This window comes from Diplotaxodon limnothrissa, linkage group LG5, assembly GCF_057381915.1.
Source record: "Diplotaxodon limnothrissa isolate DT_005_m linkage group LG5, D_limnothrissa_male_GT1.1, whole genome shotgun sequence".
Taxonomy (NCBI): domain Eukaryota; kingdom Metazoa; phylum Chordata; class Actinopteri; order Cichliformes; family Cichlidae; genus Diplotaxodon; species Diplotaxodon limnothrissa.
Window position 1 is genome coordinate 19,056,650 of NC_140600.1, and position 15,465 is coordinate 19,072,114.

A 15,465-nucleotide genomic window follows, 5' to 3' on the forward strand; every position below is an offset into this window, starting at 1 on the left:
TGAAGCGCTCCCACCAGGCCCCAGAGTGTGAAGTCAACGCCAGATACTTTAGCTGTTTAAAGAGCCACACGCACATGAAGTTACTAAACAGAGATTAAGCTCTAGTTTACACAGCATGACTCCTCCCAAACAACTAGACCAACAGGATATAAACATGAGCACTCATATCACTTCAACATGAAAATATATCCATTTATGACATATGTAAACATAAAAAAGCAACTGTAAAAAGACAGAAAACACAGGATTCACTGTTGAGTGGTTGTAATTCTTTTTTTTTGTTGGTTTTGTTTCAAATGTGCAAAGTACCAAAATTAATTTACACCAGAACAATCAAAACAAAAAAACAAACTGTTTCCAATGTCTTTAGATGGACAACGCTGCAGCTTTGCCAAAACGATTCACATTTCACACACCACAGATGACGGCATGAGTTTTAAGTCTTGTCATTTTTAGTGTATGTGTGTATGAAAAGATCCCTTTGGTACAAAGACCTTTGCCAGGGATTGTGTCAGTCAATCTGCAAAAACAAAACAAAAAAACCCCAAAACCCTCAACATTTGTAACGTTGCCATAGAACAAAGTTCTGATTTAGGGAAGGATAAGCATTTATCCTGACCCCTGGTGGAGAAAACGAAGTGTCTCTATCACACATCTCTCTTTGTTCAAACGTCTTCTGAGTCTCATACACAGAAAAAAAATCCATCTGTGTAAAAATTCAAAACCCATTAAAGTTCAAGTACATTTCCAGTTCGACTCATTGGTATTGCAGCCCCTGCAATCATTCAGTGTGGCAGGGTTGTGATCCTCATGCTTTGACTTGCAATTGGGTACGACACCATTGGGGTGGTGGCGTGACTCATAGTGATCCCGGGAATCGGCTGAGTCATGGACACTGCCACAGGTGCCACAGATACTGCCACTGGCGCCATAGAAACAGGGGGTGCCATTCCCTGGGCAATGGTCTGTGCGAGGGCGGCTGAGAGGGGGGTTATCTCAGGATTGAGGTGTGGTGGAGGAGCTGTGGGTGGGGCTGCATTGGTTTGGGGGGCTGCAGGGGCACCAGCGGGAGCTACAAGGTCTTGCTGGGTGACTGGCCGAGCCTGTAATGGAGCACTGCTCAAGGTGGTGTGAGTCTGGGCGATGCTATGGTTGTAGGAACTCACTGAACCTACGGGGGGCGCCAGATTCTGCTCAGTGGGTGCGGGAGTTGAAGACAGTGTCATCACTTTGGCTTGGCTTCGGAACTGGGCGTTCTGCTCCAGGAGAACCTCATTTGTGGCAATGAGATTGGAAACCTGAAAAACACATAAGAAAGAGTTTAGTATAAACAGGCAGAAAGTTCATGACAGGAAACACAGAGACATTAAATATTTGAAATACGCAAAGATATAAAGGAAATCATTTACAAGTAGTCTTACACTTCGTGTTAACTTATCACATAGTTTTACAGAGACAGAAGGCTAAAAACGGCAGAATCTGAGTGTTTGCGTGTCTCATGATGTTACAGAGTGTCTTTTCCTTTTACCCCCAAAACATCCAGTGGGCCTTTTTGTCAGGTGACTAAAGGGGAAACAAATTCTTCCCCATTTACTCCTGCACAGCTTCACTTCATATTAACTCTTCAGTAACAATTTCAGCTCATTCCCCTTCAAGTCCACCATTCTACTCAATAGGCAGAGCATTTACAGCAGTCTAAACTCTGTGCTTTTGGACATCAGATGATCTCAGTTCTTACTAATAACATTGACCATTTTAACAGTGTGTTGCTGGGTTCTTTTCCAACATTTCGATCCCATCTGATATGATGGGATCTAAATGTTGAAAAAAAGCCCAGCAACACAAAAATGTGTCATTAGCATCCTCCAAAGAAGCAACACATAAATAGGTTCCTGGATGACTCTTTGTTTAGATCAGCAAAGTTTGCTTAATTGTAACTACATGAAATAAAGTCCCCCTTTGTCACCAACTCCTTTCACCTTATATTTAAAAATTTATTGTAATGTTAATGTAAACTGTTGATCGCTGGGATTTTAATATACAAGTCTGTCAGCAGACACCTAATCACACTTCTAACAAACATGGGACGAACATTCTGGTGGATTTTTGGATATACCGCTGAGATGCTGTTTGGATCGGCGTTTTCTTTGAACCTGTCATGTTGAAAAATCTTTCCAGGATGTGTCATAAAACACCTCGATAAAGTTTCCGTTTAGTTGGAATTTGGCAATGCTTGTTTTGCATGTATCTCAGTAAAAAAAAAAAAAAATGACTGAAGCCATTCTGCATCAGTGGCATGACTCCATTCCCAGGAAGTCATATTATGATTCTTATACCTACCTGCTTTTTCAATTCTTCCACTCTCTTCCTTAGCAGGGAATTTTCTTCCTCTAGAAATCTGTACTCCAGAGGACGAGGCGGCAAGGTGGCTTGAACTCCCAACTCGTAGAGCCCACCTCCACTCCCATCTGTCAGACGCAGCCCCTCCAACCGTCGCCTCTTTAACTGTAAAGTGGTGTGGTCCATAGAGGTCTCCAGGCAACCAGCATCAAACAGACCACTTTCAACCAGAGGATCAAACATTGAGCATGTGCTCCTGTCATAACGTCGCTGTCCAGATGAACTTATGGACAGACACCCACTCATTCCACTTCCTCCTACTCCTCCAAGACCTGAGATACCTGGATCTCTGCAACCACCCAAGCCAGGGCAGCCGGTCCCCATCATATTACCTCCACCCCCTGCGCCACCTCCCACAAGTCCCTGCATTCCTCCGCAAGCACCTCCTCCTCCACCCATGCCTCCTACAGCATTCACAATGCCACTGACACCTGGCCCCATAACGCCACCCACTCCAACCCTGGTTGGTTCATATTCACAGTCTTTTTTGACATGGCGAAATTTACATTTATTGCCCCTCTGGCACTCTCCTTTCAGGAAGTCTCTACAGATGGGAACCTCACCACGGCTATGGGGGAGATCCATGGGGGAGAGGCCTAGCCGTGCAGCAACTTTCCCTCTTAGTCTGAGAGGTAACTCTCCCGTCTTCTTGTAATAGTCCTCATCCTCTTTGGATCCGTGGACAAAGCGACAGTTGGAGCGCATGCACTCCTTATTTTGATGATCGTGACAAAAGATGAATTCGTTCTTCTGCACTCCCAAGTCTGGTACCTCGTTAAAGTCTGGGTGTCTGAAGCGACAGCGCTTTCCTCTCTTGCAAACATTGCGTATGAAGTCCCGGCAGACGCCATCCAAGGCCAGTCCCGCACCTTGGCCTCCACCGTTCCCATAGCTGTTGCCATTTCCGAGCGCTCCTCCTCCACCCATACCCCCAGAGCCAGAGACGCTTCCTCCGACACTACTTCCCGAACCTCCTCTGCCCTCTGCTGCACTCCCTGCCAAACCAGACCCGGGTCCCCCTTCTTCACCCAGACTACCACCACTCCCACCACCACCTGACAGGTAGGAACTGTCCCGGTCAGGCATGGCGCTCGGCCCAGCTCAAGGAGAAAGGAGCACTCATGTGTGTTTGGGACTGGCAAATGTGAGCTGGCAAACATTCACATACACAGAAGTAGTCATTAATTGTTTCTTCACACTCGAAGTATTGCAATCTGCTGTTTAATTACCTGCAAGACAAAAACACGAACCCAGCATGAGATACTGGCGATAGAACTAAAACGGGAGATTTGAATATCGGCATGTAAGACAACAGGACATGTATATGATTACCTTAGACAAGGTAAGGACAGAAATTTAGCACGTGACAACACATCGTAAACAATAAATAGCCCTGCTTCTGTTTACATGGTTCTTTGGTAAAACACTACAAAACATCAACTAAATTGAATGCAACGGATTTCAACCAGTAAATAATGCATACTCTGTCGTATTATATTATATTCCAGAATAAGTTAGCCTAAATGTTACTACGAAACCGTCGTCTACCCTGGGTAGCTAATGGCTAGCGAACATCTAGCTAACTTAGGGACTAGTAAAGCGCTATATAAATACAGGCCATTTACCATTTACTGCAGTCTTACCAAATCGAAGGATAGAGAAGGTTCCAAAGTACAGCTGAGAAGCTTCCACGAAGAAACAACTTCCTCTAACTGAGTCAACAGACACCGCTGCTAACAAAAGCAAAAAACTTGCTTTATTTTAGCGGTTCCTCGAGGCCCTGGTGCTGTTTACCACATTTCTTAATGCAGCTTTCAATACCAACGAAGAAGAGCGCCGGCGTCTTCCTTATTTTTTCGCTGATTGGGATTTTCTGCCCTCTATTGGTGGAAATGCGGAACACCACCTTAGCGTGTTCACAATTTGTTCATTTTTAAAACCACGAAATAATTTCGTGCACGACGTAAAGTTGGATTCACGGAGTCTTGCACAGTCTGTGAACGAGGTCACTTTTTCTTTCGTGCCCGTGTATCACAGTTTTTGTCGTAAGCTCCATAGAAATTGTCGTAAATACACCAACAACTGATACTTTTGGTGTACTTTTACTACAAGCAGTGCTGACTGGAGACTTTACGGCGTTGTGTGGATATGAAAATGAGACGCTAAACCACAAGGTCTGCCACACTTCCAGATAAACTGTTGTGCACATGACGACGTTTGTTTTGAGTTCCTCCTCACGCTCTCTGTGCTGGGGCGCTCCTCAACATGGCAGCGCAAGGTGCTTCCTACTGGCTGCGACTCTGCATGCTTCTGCTGCTCTGTCTATCTGAAGCCCTGTCCGAAGTGATAAACAGAAATTACTACGACACTCTTCATGTTGAGCCAACAGCAACGGACAGCGAGATAAAAAAGTCTTTCCGAAAACTGGCCGTGAAGTACCACCCCGATAAGAACAAGAGCGCAGATGCTGAGAAGACCTTCAGGGAGATTGCTGAAGGTAAAGGATGAAAGGATGCTTCATCCGACACACGGAAACGTTTACATTTTACAGTGTAAATAAGTGAGGAGTTTTATTACTATTATCATCATTATCATTAGTATAATATTTTGTAGTAAACTGAAAATTACTTCACTCTGGAAGAAGCTGAGGAACAACAAAGCCACAAAATGGAGTTTAGTTAACTGAAACTACTCAGAAAAAAGGTTTGAAAATAGTTAAAATTAAATTAAAAATTATGTTAAAAACTAAAGGAATGTGTGATTTCAGAAAAAAAAATCCCCCTGATTAAAAAAACCGCTGTTCTTCCTGGCAAAAGTGCAAAAATGTACTTGCTATTCCCATCAAAAAAAAAAAAAGATGTAAATAACTGGAGGCCAGCTGGCTCTTGCAAAATGAAGTTAAGCTGCTAGTTTAGTTAAATGTAGCTCACTACTCTCTAACATTTCACACAGGTTGGTGTCTGGGCAGCTTTAGCTTTACTATTTGACTCTAGAGGACTTTGGTACACAGACTAGTTCATAATTGAGTCAGTGACTGCAAGGTGCCGAGGCGTTGTGGTTGCTTGTTTGCAACCACACCCCTCCATCACCAAAGTTGACCTTTTCCCCTCTAACTGTGTTTCCTTAGCCTACAGAGTCCTCTCAAACAAGGAGCAAAGGAGGGCGTATGACCATGTGGGCCACGGAGCTTTCCTGAAAAATGAGGACCTACTCAAGCCTGAGGATGAGTATCAGACAAGCTTCCACTTCAGCTTCCCAGACTTCTTCCACGACTTTGATGACAGTCTCTTTGGTGGACAGTGGCGCTTTCACCAGGAAGAGGATGAGGAGGATGGTCGTTATGATCACTACAGTTTTGAAGGGGAAAGATTTAGCTTTTATTTTGGAGATCCAGATGAATATGAAGAAGAGTACTACTTCTAAAAGTTTTTTTCTCCCTGTGCTTGGAATGACTGTTACCTTTTAGCATGTTTTCTTTTATCAATAATAAAGTATTCTGTCTAAAATGCTCTCTCAGTATCTGTTTCTTGTATTCATTATGTAAAAAAAATCACCTAAACAGACCCTTTGAACCTGTTTACATTCTTCCCCCTTTTATGGTCTCACTTATAAATTCAGCAGCTGTGGGGTTGTAAGGCTGGCTGCTAGATAACCGACTGAGCCGTTATGCCACTTTTCCTGTGTGGGTGTGTCGAAGGTCCAGAGTTACTCACACGCCATTTACTCATCTTTTTCCTTGCGCCAGCACTTTAGATTTGGCACAGTTTTACTCCATTTCTCATGGGACCATTGTGCACTTTGACCCAAAGGATATCCTGTGCATTCTCAACACTTGGAGCTCGAGCAGACTAAAAGGCAACAGGCAAGAGCTCTTTCCAGTTTTATGTACTTTTATCACGCTAAAAGGACAAACCACAAAGGCAGATAAAAGACAGACTGCTAGTTTGCAAAGCTGACAATGATGGTGAGTATGCCTGTAGATTTTGCAGGATTTGTAAGCCTCTGAGTGTCATGTGACAGGCGTTTACTCCTCGCAGACATGAGTACAGTGTGTGCTGAATTACATTTTTTTCTCCCTTTAAATTTAGTTTGAGCATGAAAGCGACTTTAATCTCAGCCTGTACAGATACCATTAGACTGCTTCTGCTGTGCTGTACTGCTTTTGACCGCTTTGTTTTTTTAATTGCAGGAAGAAGTGAAAGAAACTGCATCTGTTCTGAGTGTCCATGACGACAGCATCAAAGTTACAGAGGTGTTGAAAGACGGGGACACTCTCACCTTTATCATCGTATCTCAAAAGGTGAGATTCATTAGACTGTCATCTGGTTAGATCCAGGCAAATGACACAAGAACCATAGAATCTGTCAGCTTATTTATTTGAATTATGATTTTCCAAAAGCAGTTGGTTGTCTTTCCTTTCTGTTCCAGCTCTCTGGTACAGGGGAATACCATGTGGACCGGACCTATGAGGATTTTGAATGGCTGCAGCAGCACTTGTTCTCTCAGGGGGATGTGCCAGGAATACAGGGAGTCATAGTCAGTACTTGTTATTCTTTAATGTAGCTTGTATGTGCTTATTTGACAGTAACAGGGTCAGGGCTGGAGTACTGGTGGCTTTAGTGCCACAAATGTTGAATTTGTGTGGTGTTTCTATCCAAGAAACAGTCGTGGTTAAAAAAAAAAAGTAAACCCTCTTTAAGTTCTTGTATTTGAATGTCAGGATATAATAAATTATCCAGTCCTTAGAAGTTCTTCAATCAGGTAGGTACAACCTCACATGAACAATAGCACATGACATATTACAGAATGACATCATTTATGTAACAAAAACTCTGCCAAGCAGAAGCAGTGTGAGAAAAACTAAGTACAACCGTTGATTATATAGCTTGTAGAACCACCTTTTGGCAGGAATAATTTGGAATAATGTTTTTCTGTAAGACTTTGTCAGTCTTTTACATTATTGTGGAGAAATGTAGACCCATTCTTCTTTATAATGTAATTTCATCAAGATTTTTAGGCATTCATTTATGCACAGCTCTTTTAAGGTCCCACCACAGCATTTAGGTCAGGCTGATGTCTGGACTTTGGGTCGTTGTAACATCTTTTCTTTCTTTTCCTTTTTAGCCCTTCTGTCACAGATTTGCTTCTGTGCTCAGGATCATTGTCCTGTTGTAGGACCCAGTTTGGGGCATTTTTAGCTGTTGGACAGATGGCCTCACATCTGACTCTAGAATTCTTTGGTGTACAAAAAGCATCTCTCCTCCACCACCATGTTTAGCAGTTGTTAGGAGGTGTTTGTCTTGATATGCTGTGTTTGATTTTATTTGTCCAAATGTGGCACTGCACATTATGGCCAAACATCTCCACTGTGGCCTTGTCTGTCTGAAGGATATTGTTCCCAAAGTCTTGTGATTTGTACTAATGCAACAATGCTAAGCTGTGCGAAAAGAGGCTTTCTCCTTGCAAACTTTCCAAACAACCCATATTTGTTGAGTCTTTTTCTAAATTTACTCCTGACCTTTAACATTTAAAAGGCTAGCTCTTGAGATTTTTCCATAGATTGCAGTCAGCCCTGGTGGGCTGGGTGGGATGTCCACTCCTGGGAATATTGGCAGATGGCTTGAACTTGTCAATAAGCTTTCTCACAGAAAAAAAGATGAACTTCAAATTCTCTGGTAGTAGCCTCATAACCCTTCCCAGACTGATGAGCAACCACTATTGCTGATGCAATTCTGATGAATTTCTTGGAACTGGGATAAAGTGAACATCTGTTAAGTATTTGTACACAAAGTTCTATGGCTGCATAGATTCAAAACCCCCAAAATGCGCTGGATTCACCCAGACCCACAAACATGGGCTGAGTAGCCAAAACATGAACACCACACAAAGGTTAAATGAATAAAGACACAGTGTAATATGTCATGTATTGTTGTGTATTTGAGGTTGTGTTTAAATAATGATAATGATGAGTTTAAAGTTAAATTATTTAAACCTGCCAAGGACCAGATGACTTTTATTGTGTCCTGGTATGTAAAGAATTAAAAGAGCGTACTTTCTTCTTGCTATGATTGTACTGCTTTTGTGGTTTAAAGTCCTTCCTGCTTTTCCTTCCTGTGTCCTCCTCTTTTGTAATCAACTGATTTTATCGTTGCTATTTTTGCCAGCTGCCCCAGTACTGTGGGGAATTAAGTAAACAATGTAGGGACTACTTTTTTCAAAGAAAGTCAACAGTACACCATCAGGGTGTATTTTTTTTATGTTATTTCCTACTATGACAGTGTGTGTTGATGTTCCTTGTAATGTATTACACAAGCACATTGTGTAATATCTGATATAGTGCATAGAGTTTGCATATCGCAACGGATCTAAGCACAGAGTAACTTTAAAATGCACGAAACTTTCACAAGCTCGTATTTAAGAAATGTTTTAAGAGACAAATAATGGGATAAAAAAATTTGTATAAAATAATATTGTCTTCTTTTTCAAGTTCCCTCCTCTTCCTGCAAAGCCCCAGGTGAATGCATCTCCCAGATCTATAAAACAGCTTGGTGAGTACATCTGAAGACTGCCTGTGCACAAAGACAAACACTTCCCAGTTCTGATGTACAGTGTCAAATGTGATGTGAAGTGGTGTGGTTAAAATGTCAATAGTTTGCTTGCAGGTTTCCTTGCTTTAGGAGAGTGTCAGCCCTACTGTAAAGCATTAGAAACGTTCCTGCAGCAGGTTGCTGCACACAGCATACTCAGCAAAAATAAAGCCGTGGAGGTCTTTCTGACCAGCTCGGATGTAAGTGAACAGAAACAGCTTTTTGGCAGCTTTGCCAAGCTTCAACTTTAGAGCTAGAATCTCATGTTACAACAGGTTGTCACGTGAAACCTTGTGATGAGGGAGACTGACAATAAATGGTTAAACTTTCACCAACGTGATAGAGATCCATGTGACAGTACTCATTCATTCGGCTCTTTATATATAAATATATATGGCCTTCCAAATGAGATTGTATCCACAAAAGAAAAGTTTTTTAAAAGGGTGAGAGTTTGCGTATGTAACCTCTACTGATGAATTCACATCAGTCAGATATCACCCTGTAAATAGCCAGCATACAGTTCTTGTTACAAGAAGGTGGTTGTTTGGGTTAGAGCAGGGTGTCTAATAATCAGGTCAGTGGTTAGATGTGTGTGATGCTGATAGCACTGCATATACAATAAGAAGCACTGTAACTGTGGTCAGTGTGGCTTGTAGTGTAAAGAAGGTAGAAAATTGTCATACAAATGCACAAACATACATGGAAATACAGTCTATAAAGCCAAAGCAGAGTTTGTACAATTCTAAAAAGATTGATAGTCACTATTTGATATGAGAACCTTTAGTCTTCAACACAGCCTGAACTCTCTTAGATAAGCTTTCTTATCATTTCTTCAAGTAGTGTTCAGTTGTCCAGATTTCTTTAAAGACATTTAAAGCTCTTCTTTGGATGTTGCCCTCCTTTTGTTCCACCTTGTTTTACATGTTTTACATTGGCTATAGACATTCACTTTATAAGAACTGTTGCCACTGAGGCCTGTCAGACTGTTATCTTTGGATATTTTTCATTAATTCAGCTGAAGAAGTGGAAACAAATGACGTGTTTTTGTCACAAGTAGCCCCAACACTGGTTCAACCCTCGAATTAGGTGCTCTTTTTATGCTTGAATTATTCATAGGCCACTCATAAGTGGCTTAATAAAGACATCTCTCTCAAAATGGTCAGGTACAAGGACTGTACTGAAAATGAGTGAAAAAGCAACCAGTGCCCAAAGAAAAACTTTCAAAGATTTTCAGAAAGCCTGGAGAACTATTGCTTAGGACAACCTTAAAAATGACAAGAAAGTCTGGCTACTTGGACACAAAATATCAGGAAATGAGGGTCAGCACAAGACTTGTACAGACACATGTAGAAGGAACGTAGTATCTTGAAATATATAAAGTCAGTGTTGCGTGTGTTACATCTCGATGATACGTTTGTTTCCTGTGTGTCGAATTCTGGCCAAACGTTTATTTTATTAAGCTTTAATAGTTTTCAGCTTGTACATTTTACCAGCATATTTCAATGGACATTTATAACAAAATGCCATTTGCTGTGATATGTTATGATATTCTGTGTAATGATAAATGATTTAAGCTTTTATTATGTCCTTACATTCAGCCTCCAGGCAGACAGAAAGTAAAGAAGAACATTTTCAACAGACTGAGTCAAGCTGTGGAGGAGATGAGAAAAGAAGGCCATAAGGTACGCATCTGGGACTCATATATAGGCAGAATGTGTCCAGAGAAAGTGGGGGGTTAATGCTGTTATCAACGTGTCTGCAGGATGTGGATGAGTTCTTTCAGAATGAACGGGATCATAACCTCGTTCTAACCGGCTGCACCAAGACTGCAGCTGAGGTGAGACGGTCACCTATTGCTTCTCGGTCTGTTTATTTGTCGTCGTCGTCTCCTTTTCTTAGTTTGATTTCCAAACATTTCCCTTCTTCTTGCAGAAATTCCTAGATGTGGTGGCAACAGAGCAAAGTAAGAAAATTATATAAGTGTGAAAGCACAGAAAAAGAATTGATCCGTCGATGTTGTTTAAGATTTGTGTGATCAGATTCAGCAGATGATAATTATGGTGTTATGTACACATGTTTTTGGGGCTCAGTGTCAGCTGAATTCATCCAATGTGTTGTATTAGAGTGCTCTGTTTGCTTGCAGAAATAGCAGTGGCCTGTGGACACTTCTCAACTGCTCTGCATCTCTGCGTGGAACCAGGCGAGGATCCTGACAAACAGGCTTTCTCTAGGTTGGAAAAAAAACATTAGTACTGGACTCACACCATTATCATGTGTATTCAAAGGAAAAGCATCTGAATGATTCATATAAGTTGTGATAAAGCTGCATACATGTATATATGTGTCTTTTCTTACAGGGTTTGTGTGAAATTATCAGAAGTGTTTGAATCTATAAAGGTAAGCTGTTTGTTTTTTCTAATAGCATCACAAACAGCAGTGCACTTGTGCTTTGCCGCATCGTGTGTTTGTGTGTGGGCAGAAAAATATGACGAGTGTTGCTGAGAACAACGTGAACACTCTTGGACTGGGCCTGGACCTCGAGTCACGTTATCAGGAGGCGGAAAGGGTGTGTTTTCTAGTTCTGCAATCATTTCATGCTCATCGTATACATGCTGCCTTCCTTCCTATATTGAATCTTAGATTTCTGGTTAGATGCAACATGTTTGGAGTGAATATTGTGACTAAATTGTTCAGCGTGTAACACAATTATTATGTCCAATAAAGGAGATGCTCTTCAGGAGAACCTGCAAACTAGTGGAGTTAGAGAATGCCCAAAGGAACGTAGAGAAGGCGAAACCTGTAAAGAAGGCTGCTGTGAGTGTCTGCACCCATACTTTAAAAGCATGGTCAGATCTGCACATTTTCTTGTAACCAGCAGGTGTCAGCAACGTATCTGTTAGTAAGAGGAAACAGCATTTGTTGTGGGCTTTCTGATGTAGACTTAATGATAATAACATGCGCTTCATATTCATCAGATGGAAGAAGTGAAGAAAGCAGCAGAGACTGAGTTTGAGCACACTTCTGGAGTGGCTAAGCAGGAGGTAAAGTCCACAATAAATAACTGCATTCCACACTTTCACGTGTCTTTCCACAGTGGATTGGTTTGCTGAATTCATGTTGTTGCCATGCATTTTCTGCATCTATTAATATTGATGTGACGTGATTCTTTCAGATTGTACGTTTTCAGGGAGCGCGCGTGGAAATGCTGCAGCAGGCTCTGGTTGGTTGGTGTGAAAAGCAACTTCTTACAGCCAAAGAAAGTGCTGACCAGTTCAACCAGCATCTGGAAGTCTTTAGGGGAATGGCCTAGTGACCTCTCTGGCACCCTCTCAAATTAGCATCCTCAGTAAATCTAATCATAGCACGGAGCAACCCAAACCTGTCCTTCACTGTGTTGTGCTGCAGTTTGATGCTTTATTGAGTGTAAATAGGGAAATGTAAGCAACGGAGAAAGGATGGCTCTGCTGATAATTTCACACACACACACACACACACACTTTCTTATTTTCCCCCATTCTCTATTAAGATGTACTCACTCCAATAAAATCCAGGTAGAAATGATTGTTTTGAGATCTTATCAGTGGGTTTCATCATCCAATAACACTGCCGTGCGTGAGCGAAGGTTTATGTGTTCTATATTGCACTGCTGCGTTTGTGCTGAGAATGTATTGTGCTGCTCTCTAGCCAGTACATCAGCTGGGGTCACACAAAATAAAGTGTGATGAATTGATTCCCAAAGTACCTGCTTGCCTCTGTGTGTGTTTCTTACTCCTGGATCATTAATCAGTTGGTTTGACTGCTTCTGCAAGGACATGGCAGCAAGGACAGCCTGTGTTGGCCTTTTTGAAATGATTCTGGCTCTTTGAAAATCTCTTTGAACATTTTTTGACACCATTAAGACCTCTTGTAAGGTTTGCCATGATACACATAAGCTAAAATTTTCTAATATAGTCTCAATATCTGCTGATGTAGGCCTGTAGGTTCATATCTCAGTCCTGCTGTGTTCTTCATTGCCTCTCTTGTGACCTGTGATCTCTTAGCTGGCAGAATTAGGAGTAATGGTTTGCATCCTAAGGAATAAGTCAGGAAGAAAGATGAGTGTCCTCTTAAGAAGAGAGGATGGAAAAGCGATTTAGCTAACAAAGGAATTAAAGGATGTAATGCGATGCTAAGAGTTTCCTCCCAAACTGATAAAAAAAAAAAACGAGGGGAAGGATTTGGTATCGTTGTGGCTTGCAGTGAAAGACTGCCTGCACTTGGCATTAGAGGGCATGCTCTCATCCCCTTGTGATACATTTCCCTCACGGTCTGACAACCTGAGATCATTTTATATCGCTATCTTCCACCCTCACAATTACTGCCCTTCTTCAACCTCAGGCAGATGCTTACCAATGAAAAAATATTCCTAACCTGCATAGATTGTGTTAAAAACATCCACCATTGTACCTTTTTGACGGTGGTCTCTTGAGAAATTCATTAAGTGCGATCTCATTTTCAAGAGACCTAAGTGCCGATGTGCTCATGTATAAGATTGCAATGTTAACCCTTTTTGGTTCTGCATGTAACCTTGTTATCATTTTCTACAGTTAAGGAGATTTAAAACATAATTTTCAAAGAATTGATCTTCAAATAGCACAAAGGTCCAGCGTTCATCCGAGGAGGTCAGTACTAATCTCCAGACAGGCCTATTTCACAGCAGCCACTTTGCCATGAAATAGCAGGTAAACACAGGTGTTCAGTGGGTACAGAGCATTAAATTTATGTGCTATGAAGCACCTGGGTTTACCAGATATTTCTTGTCTAAATGGCTGCTGGGAAAAAAAATCTCATCCATCTAGTTCTTGGACATCTTACTGCTGCTAGGACTAAAAGCAGGGGATCAATAAACTCATACAATTATGAGTGTACATTATTCCTAGCAATCTGTTCACATGGATCCAACATATTTCTCCGAGGCTCTGCTTCATGTGACATGTGAGAGAAACGGTTGATCAAGTTATTAAAATATTTGAGATTTCTCCCAGGAAAACCTTCATCTGATGGTGGTGCAAAAATCAGATCACCTACTGTAGGTCTACTTAAACATTCAAAAAATGCTACAACGAGATATTCACTGCTCAAAATAATTAAAGGAAACGCTTTCAAAATGCATATATACTGATGTGCACTGGGTATTGTGTGAGGAACAAACTGATGCCACTTTGCTTGATAGAAATTTAAAGGATTAATCAACAGAGGGCTAAATCCAAAGACAAAAAACTGAAGTGAAAGAAAAGATGAGGCAAGCCGGTCTATTTTACTGAAATGTCATTGCAGTCACTCAAATACTGACCAGATCAATATCTCTGACTGACTTGATGCTAAAAAGCTATTCTTTAAGCTAGCCTTAAATTTTCTTGAGCAGTGTATTTACATGTCAAACATGCATTTTAATCCCATAAATGTGTCCAGGTTAAAACCACCGAAACAAAGAAAAAACAAGTTTTTCAAATGAGCTTTCATTTAAAAAATGCACGTCATTATTTTAGTCCCATGTTTATTGGAAAAACAACATTTAGACTAAGTTTACAGCAGGTCACCGGCAGGTCACTGCAATGCTAGTCCACATTTTACACCCCTTTTTTAATGCTGTCGAGAGGACGATAAAAAGACATTAGTTTTCGGCGCAGCACGTTTATTGATCATTAAATCCAGCAGTTTCATCATTAAGGTTTTGCTCCACATTTCTGTGGTTTATTGGTTTTAATGGAACACTGTAAATGGTAAATGTGGGAAGTTTATGGAGCATTTCTATTAAGTTTTAGATTTTACTTTTATCTACCCAAGAAAAACATTATGAATGTGATACAAAGCTACATGGTGTGTAATGGGACAAATGCATTGGGCTGTGCTTACAGTAAGCAATCCAAAACAGAAAAGCCTGCATGTTTTTTCTGGAGAATTCATCATATTGCAGCATTATACCTTGTGTTATTATTCATTATCTGTGATGCTTCCATCCCTACTGCTTGTCAGTAAAACCAGATGAATTTCACATCAGGGGAGCCTCATTTTTGGTGCTTTCATTCTGGTGTTCGCAGGTAACTAGCACACGATGAGTGCTCTCTCTCTCTCTCTCTCTCTCTCTCTCTCTCTCTCTCTCTCTCTCTCACCTACACACACACACACACACACACACACACACACACACACACACACACACACACACACACACACTAATGAGAGCTGTTCTCAGCTGCTGAGAGCATGACCCAGATCAAGGACAGAGGGATCATGGCAACACTGTGTATGGAGTGTGTGTGTGTGCCTGAGTGTACCTCCCCCTCAAAACATGGACTTGGAGCTGCTTCGCAAAAGTAGCTCATTACTGGTGGATAGGCAGCACCAGACATACCAGCCTATGGCTTGACAAGCACTGATTTGTTGAGCGCAGAGAGACGAAAGCAGCTTGTCTGAATAGTCGGCGTGACAAGGCATT

General features: G+C 41.4%; 3 protein-coding genes across 3 annotated transcripts; 2 read left to right on the forward strand and 1 right to left on the reverse strand.

The window, feature by feature from the left end:
- Nucleotides 1-266: 266 nt before the first annotated feature.
- zc3h10 (zinc finger CCCH-type containing 10) lies at nt 267-4,196 on the reverse strand. The gene is made up of 3 exons (XM_085354069.1): nt 4,044-4,196; nt 2,341-3,629; nt 267-1,298 (listed from the first exon to the last, which is right to left on the reverse strand). Exons 2-3 carry the CDS (start codon nt 3,484-3,486, stop codon nt 786-788), a joined length of 1,659 nt encoding a protein of 552 aa, XP_085210195.1. The 5' UTR covers nt 3,487-3,629; nt 4,044-4,196; the 3' UTR covers nt 267-785.
- A 448-nt stretch (nt 4,197-4,644) lies between these two features.
- On the forward strand, nt 4,645-5,823 carry LOC146632111 (dnaJ homolog subfamily B member 9-like). Its single transcript, XM_085354070.1, has 2 exons — nt 4,645-4,897; nt 5,528-5,823. Exons 1-2 carry the CDS (start codon nt 4,666-4,668, stop codon nt 5,821-5,823), a joined length of 528 nt encoding a protein of 175 aa, XP_085210196.1. The 5' UTR covers nt 4,645-4,665.
- Nucleotides 5,824-6,273: 450 nt separating this feature from the next.
- LOC146632112 (sorting nexin-5) lies at nt 6,274-12,458 on the forward strand. The gene is made up of 14 exons (XM_085354071.1): nt 6,274-6,364; nt 6,590-6,700; nt 6,829-6,936; nt 8,888-8,948; nt 9,063-9,187; nt 10,586-10,669; nt 10,750-10,824; nt 10,920-10,950; nt 11,131-11,218; nt 11,345-11,384; nt 11,467-11,553; nt 11,712-11,801; nt 11,963-12,028; nt 12,160-12,458. Exons 1-14 carry the CDS (start codon nt 6,359-6,361, stop codon nt 12,295-12,297), a joined length of 1,110 nt encoding a protein of 369 aa, XP_085210197.1. The 5' UTR covers nt 6,274-6,358; the 3' UTR covers nt 12,298-12,458.
- Nucleotides 12,459-15,465: the final 3,007 nt, after the last annotated feature.

Coding starts and splice junctions, on each gene's coding strand:
- zc3h10 (XM_085354069.1), bottom strand. CDS start 3,486: ATGCCTGACCGGGACAGTTCCTACCTGTCAGGTGGTGGTGGGAGTGGT. Junction 1,299..2,340: donor TGGAAGAATTGAAAAAGCAG/GTAGGTATAAGA, acceptor TGTGTTTTTCAG/GTTTCCAATCTCATTGCCAC.
- LOC146632111 (XM_085354070.1), top strand. CDS start 4,666: ATGGCAGCGCAAGGTGCTTCCTACTGGCTGCGACTCTGCATGCTTCTG. Junction 4,898..5,527: donor CTTCAGGGAGATTGCTGAAG/GTAAAGGATGAA, acceptor GTGTTTCCTTAG/CCTACAGAGTCCTCTCAAAC.
- LOC146632112 (XM_085354071.1), top strand. Junction 6,937..8,887: donor CAGGAATACAGGGAGTCATA/GTCAGTACTTGT, acceptor TTCTTTTTCAAG/TTCCCTCCTCTTCCTGCAAA. Junction 11,802..11,962: donor AACCTGTAAAGAAGGCTGCT/GTGAGTGTCTGC, acceptor CATATTCATCAG/ATGGAAGAAGTGAAGAAAGC.